Source organism: Helianthus annuus, chromosome 10 (assembly GCF_002127325.2).
Source record: "Helianthus annuus cultivar XRQ/B chromosome 10, HanXRQr2.0-SUNRISE, whole genome shotgun sequence".
Taxonomy (NCBI): Eukaryota; Viridiplantae; Streptophyta; class Magnoliopsida; order Asterales; family Asteraceae; genus Helianthus; species Helianthus annuus.
The window spans coordinates 14011288-14018225 of record NC_035442.2 but is presented as its reverse complement, the minus strand read 5'-3'; the positions used below and the strand labels follow the sequence as shown (position 1 = coordinate 14018225).

Genomic DNA, 6938 nt, shown 5'->3' with positions numbered 1-6938 from the left:
TGAGATACCCTCTTTTATATGGGCTGGAAAGAAACAAAATGGTCTCGCTTGATCAGAGGTGTAGCGGAGCGAATGATAGTCTAGAACCGACATTTCAGTGGGTGCGGGTTCCTGCGACAGGAGCTGAATCAGCAGAGCTGCGGAATCTTAAGGACGAGTTACGGTCATTTAACAGGAATGAGCAGGAGGATAAATGGCAATGGTGTTTAGAGGAGTCGGGCGAGTTCACGGTAAAAAGCCTAAGGAAACTATTGCAAAGCAAAAGCTTCACAGACTTGGACACATGCTGCACTTGGAACAAATGGAGCCCTATTAAGGTAAATTTTTTTACCTGGAGATTAGCTTTGGATCGGCTACCGACATTGGAGAATCTCGCTAGAAGGAATATACAGGTGGGATCTTTGATGTGTAAATTCTGCGGAGAAATGCAAGAGACATCGGAGCATCTTTTTATCTCCTGCGGATTGTCACAATCGGTTTGGGAATTCGTGCGAACATGGTGCCAGTTGCATAGGTTTGTGTTATTCGACGTTAAAGATGCTTTACAATATCATAAGGATGCTAGAGGATCAAAAAGATGGAAGACGGCGATCTACACGGTCATTCAAACCACACTTTGGTGCATATGGAGGGCACGGAACGAGGCAATTTTTAACGGTAAACAACCAATGGCGAGGAACATCAAGGAGGAGATTAAAGTATTGGGGTTTTTATGGTTAAAGAATCGAGCAAAGGAGTCAAATCTTACGTGGGAAAAATGGTGCAATTTCGATTTAAGGTATATGGGCATCTGATGTATGTTTTTGGTTTACTTGTTCTTGGTGTAAAATGGGTTAACTCAATGTTAACCCACTGATTAATGAATAAAATGATTTCGTTTGCTGTTCAAAAAAAAAACAACCACTCAACTAAACCAACATCAACGACTCATTTTCCACCAAATGACAAAATTGCCCTTGATTCGTTCTCTTAACATAACGGATGTAAAGCTGTAATATCGTGTGTTTCATGAGGGTAGTTTGGTGAACAAAAAAGTCATGCATTTGCAGTTTTACTTTTGCAAGGCAGCCCATGCCATGAACGTGAGCCCGTCCGTTCAAGTGGTCTTTTTATCCGTATCACGAGTTTAACGAACCCACGGGTTAAATGTTTCATTTATTTTAAAATAATTTATATTAATTGTAATTGTTAACTAAATTGGAACAAGAAAGCAAAATTTTAATTACATTATAACTACCCCAGATGGTAAAATAATCTAAAAACATGAACAAAATTCCATTCAATTAAGTTTAATTTTAACCTAACAAACATTTCAACGAATAACAATGACACATTGACACTTACACCGTATCCAAGTAAAACGGCTAATAATACACAATTCTTAATTCTTATTAAATTATACCAAATTATTATCTTCTTTGAATTGAACCCAAGACCTCCCCACTAAAAGACAAAAGCCTAAAAAATACACTATTATTTTTTAAGAAAGCCGGTTGCCCGCTACCTTTACATGTAAGTTTGCCCTTGCGTGTTTGTTCGGCTAAATTTGTTTGTTGAGTTAACTGCCATTTTTGTCTCTTTGGTTTGGTGGAAAATGCCACTTCAGTCAAAAAAAAATATTGCGCCAGTTCCGTCTCAACATTTTTGAAACGTGTCATTTCAGTCCAACAAGGACGGGCCTTACGCCAGTTCCGTCCTCAACGTTTTTAACTGCGCGTTATCTTTTTGGACTGAAATCACACGTTTAAAAAATGTTGAGTACAAAACTGACGCAAATTTTTTTGAACTAAAGTGACATTTTCCACCAAATCATAGGGATGGAAATGACAGTTAACTCTTGCTTGTTTATACTTATATTCGTTTGTGCATGTTTTAAATGGATATATATATGAATGTAAACAAAAAAAAGTGAATTCACAAACGTAAACAAAGAAAATAAGTGTGTTCATGTTCGTTTAATCGCTTTTCAACTATTGAAGACTTGATTATAAAACCCGACTAAGCTAACTGAGTGATAATAAATAAATTTTAATGAACATATAAAGTTTGTTCAACCGTTAACTATATGAACTTTCTGACTATTGGCTTACGATTTACGAATTGTTTACCAATGAGGTGCTGAACCATTAAGTGCTGAACCCAAGATGTCTGAACCATTACGATTTTTTGAACGTTCAAGTCTCACAGACGACAGGGGATTAAAGAAATTATCCGTTACAAAAAACGATTTACGAATTGTTTATTGTTTAACATGTTGAACGTTCAAATGTTCAATTTACTAAGGGGCTGTTTGACAACTTTTGAATAGTTAAGTGCTGAACCAATAAGAAATCTGAACCATTAAGTGCTGAACCGGTAAGATGTCTGAATAATTAATAGTCAGTATAACGCTTAACTATTCAAAGGGAAATGTTTGACTAATTCAGATTATAGATCTTAACCATTCAGACTTAGTATAATGTTTAATCATTTAGAGACAAATATCCAGTGGTGAAGGATTTAAGGGGCGGGGAGGGGCGCCCGACCCCCCGAACTTTTCGGTCAGTAGTGTTATATATGTACGTTTCGTATAGGATTTTGTAGGTATATACGTTTTCGACCCCCCGGTTTTATAAAAAAAATTAGGTATATACGTTTTCGACCCCCGGTTTTATTTTTTTTATTTATATAGTCCAAATAAAATATTTAATTAGCCCAAATATTATAGCCCAAATCATTATATTTGGTAGGTTACTAGAATGCATATTATATAACCCAAATCAAATCATTATATAGTCCAACTTAAAAGCCCACCCTATAAAAAAACCCAAATTCGTTTACTTTGGAACATCAACCAGAAGAACAGAAGCCACAAGCCAGAACTACAAAAGGGGGGAAAACGCAGGTTCCATAACTATTCGACTTCGGCTTCTTGTTTGAGAACATAAGCCAATACACGGCTCGTTGTTGTGGTCCTGTACTCTTGTTCGACTTCTTCAATCTTCATAAGGTTAAAGATATGTGTTTTTTATCTTTAGGTTTAATTTAGGGCTGCAATTTATGTGATTTAGGTTGAAATTAGGGGTGAAATAGGTTCGAGTTTTTGCCCTAAACTTGTTGAATATTTCTGTAACCGTGTCTAATTTTATTTGTTTAATCTTATTGTGATTTCATTTAGATAGAAATTAGAGTTTGAAATTTATGGTGATTTGTTAACTTGTTTTGTTAACTCTTTACCCAAAAAAAAAAAAAAAAAAAAAAAAAAAAAAAAAAAGAAAAACTTGTTTTGTTATTAGATTGTTATGGGAAAGAATAAAATGATAACTTCTTTTTTCAAAAGAAAGAATGAAGAATTTTTTTAGAATGAATAAAATGTTTTGGTGTCTTTGTTCATTTGTTTGTTAAACAATGTTTACGTTTTAATGTTTGAGAACGTTTTTTATTTGATATTAATGTTTGACCCGACCCGACCCGAATCGAATCACTGACATCCGACTCGAACATACACCTTAAAACTCCGTGATAGAAAAAAAATTTTAGGTCCGTTACCTTCCGACCTCCCGAACTTTTTTTTCAAGCTTCGCCACTGCAAATATCTGAACCATTCAAAAATCTATTAAACAAACAGTCTAAACCATTAAATACTGAAACAGTAAAAGACCTAAATCATTAAGAGCAGATAACAAAGAGCCCTAAGCCTAATTTGCGAGAACCTCAATGGGCAATTCCGTAATTACAAAATGCGTGCCAGACTGCAAGGTGGCGACTTGTGGCAAAACAATTACTTCTGTAACGGTAACGGACGTTAAATATAAAATAACAACCGGATGAAATTAAACACTGCCACACTGTATTCCACGTAAGCAATTAATATCCACGTCAGCAACTCTTAAAATCATCCTTATATACAAACCCCTAACCAAGCCTCGGTTTCTTTTTTAAACACACCAAAAGAATCTGAACCAAAATTTTGTACTTATTCCGATCACCTCCTTTTTCCGTCACCGGCGACTTCTGATCCTAAAACTTGTTAATATTTTCGCCGGAGATGGATAATCCGGCTACCGTCCGTCGTTTACTGAGCGGTGACGTCATGGTTTCCGTACGTGACGTGCGCACCTAGCCTAAAACCTAACTATAGCTTAAAACCCTACGCGAAAGCGAGCGAAACGTAGCAGAGATTAGAAGTTATTCCTTGTTGTTTTCTAACAAATCGCCATTAAAGTAGTGAAATAATCATATAATATTGCTAATCTGTAAAGATAAAATCATCAGTTTTGCAGGTTTTTCTAGAGATTTAAGCGGATTTCTAGGTTTTCGTGCCGCGTGATTCCGTTCGTATAATATGCTGTGTTTTTGTAGTTACAGCTGTTTGAAATTAGTTTTTTATTTGTAGAATTTGTTGTTTGTGATTTCTGAATCGAACGAATGAACAATTGCGTATCGTCATCAACAAATTTAGGTTTTCGTAAGAACAATTAGGGTTAGGTTACACGGTATCATCACTTTATCTTCAATTTATCGTCAAATCGGAAGAAGTTTGTGCTATGCCGTTGACGATGAAGATACAACCGATCGATTCCACCACACCTGAATGTTTCGAGCCGTTGAAAACAGTGCCGAAGTCTCGATTGAGGCGTTTTTTCGATTTCTCGAGCTTTGTGAGAGGATCAGCGGTTGCGGACAGGTCCGGCGCCGGCGAACCGCCGTGCGGCAAAGAGTTTTCCGACGAATTCGAACCGAGCTCTGTTTGTTTGGATAAAATGGTGCAGAATTTCATAGAGGAGAGTACCGAGAAGCAGCACTCTGTTGCCGTTGCCGGGGCAGTTAAATGTTGCCGGAATAATCACCACCAGTGCAGTTGCGTTAACGGTGTTAACGGCAACTGTTACTGTAGTACGGATGGTTCGGAAGATGAGTTAGATTCGTTTAATTGTTTTGGTAACTCTCATAACCACAGTTCGTCTACAGACGCGTGTGATCCTCTTAAGGTAATGAATATTAATCGATTTATGCAAAATTGTTACTCAATTTTATGTAATTTTGCTTATTAATTAAGTTATTATTATTATGCACCAATTCTGTACAGAGTTTGGTACTTTGTGAGACAGTTTTCGAAAGAAATCTGTTGGCGGATGTTGCGAAAATCGTTGATAAACACAAGATCTGTAAGAGGAAAGATGAAATTAGTCGGAAGATTGTCATTGATGGCATCTTAGGGTTTGGATACACTGTTTCTTTATGTAAATCTCGTTGGGAGAAAACTTCAACATATCCTGCAGGTAATCCATAAGCCGATAATTCGAATAATTTGCCCCAATTTGTTACTGTTTAGATCATAATTTTGTTGGATTTATTGAGTTTTGTAATAATATTTGAAAATTGGGGGTGAACAGGGGAATACGAGTATATTGATGCAGTAATCGAAGGGGATCGAGTGATAATCGACATAGATTTCAGATCAGAATTTGAAATAGCAAGATCTACCAAAAGCTACAAAGCGGTTCTCCAAATGCTTCCTCAGATATTCGTGGGTAAAGCGGATCGTCTGCAGAAGATCATCAACATAGTTTCGGATGCGGCTAAACAAAGCATGAGGAAGAAAGGAATGCCTCTGCCTCCATGGCGAAGAGCGGATTATGTTAAAGCTAAATGGCTGTCTCCCGTTGATAATAACAATAACCAATCTTTTAATGAAATTGGAACAAAAGGTAACACGGTTTCAGACCCGAAAGACCCGATTTTGGTTGGTGAATTTGAAGAGGAAGAACAACAATGGGAGCCATTGGAGATTAAGCCAAAGGTGCCAAAGAGTGGAGGTAAAGTTGTTAGCGGTCTAGCCTCTGTGATCGAAGGCAAATGATAACGATATAAGATAACGATATAATTACGATATCCGGTTATAATTAGTCTAAGTCCTGTTATATTTGAATTTCGTTTCGAATTTGTGGTTCTTGATTTTCTTGATTTGAATCTTGAAAATGGAACCCAAATCACAGAAATGATGATTTGGATAAAATGGGATTTAGAACAACTGGATTACCCTTATAAAAGGTTTTGGTATTTTGACTATTTTCCATTTTTGGTTTTTGTTTTTCTTTTTTTGGTCATTTTGGCACCATAAAAAAGAAAAAAAATGAGAGAAAAATATATACCCTATGAAGATGATAAGATGGATAGACCGATGTCCCCTTGGTGTTTTTTGTTGTAAAGGGTCCATCTTTACTAACTGCTTTTGATATAATAATAATGATAAATAAAAAAATAAATGGAATATTCTATGGTTTGTAGCATTCCTACCTTGTTCCCCTGTTTTCTTTATTTATTAATCTGTCTGACATATATGATTGTATTCAATTGTTTTGTTATAAGTTGATACTGGATCAAGGCTAATGAGCCATTTGGCATGCTTTGATACCTGATCATGGGTGTGGGTTAGAGTTGTATCAATGGTAGGTGACCGAAGCTGATCTTGTGATTTATTGATGTTTCAGTTGCATTTCTTTTTGAGTGGTATTATTCTATAGCATTCACATCCCATTCTGTATTTTTATGTGAGCGGTTGTGTGTGGAGGAGAGTGAAAATGTTACTCTTTATATCTATCTGTATATTTGGGGACACTGTTTTGAAAGTGGTTGTAAATAGAGAAGAGAGAAAAAGTATAATGATTAAAGTGTAAAAGATATTATTTAATTAATAAAGAGAAAGAAAATATAGTAATTTTTAGTGTAATTATATAAATGGAGATTGTAGTTGCATTTTAGAGTGATTTATTAATGTTTTGAGCTCAAAATGAATAATGTTGCAGTTGCATTTCTTTTAGAGGGGTTAATTCATGCTATATGTGAAAAAAATATTGTGTGATAGTCGCGTAGATGAATGTAAATTTCGTGTCCCTTTAACATAAAACGTAGTATGATCGTATAAGAGAGACAATTTGTAACATTTAACTTTAAAC

At 35.8% G+C, this 6938-nt stretch overlaps 1 protein-coding gene across 1 annotated transcript; it reads left to right on the top strand.

Annotated features, from left to right (window-relative positions):
• Nucleotides 1-3906: 3906 nt before the first annotated feature.
• On the top strand, nt 3907-6272 carry LOC110884067. The gene is made up of 3 exons (XM_022131731.2): nt 3907-4970; nt 5069-5261; nt 5376-6272. The coding sequence occupies exons 1-3, from the start codon at nt 4527-4529 to the stop codon at nt 5840-5842; spliced, it is 1104 nt and encodes a 367-aa protein (XP_021987423.1). The 5' UTR covers nt 3907-4526; the 3' UTR covers nt 5843-6272.
• The last annotated feature ends 666 nt before the right edge of the window (nt 6273-6938 follow it).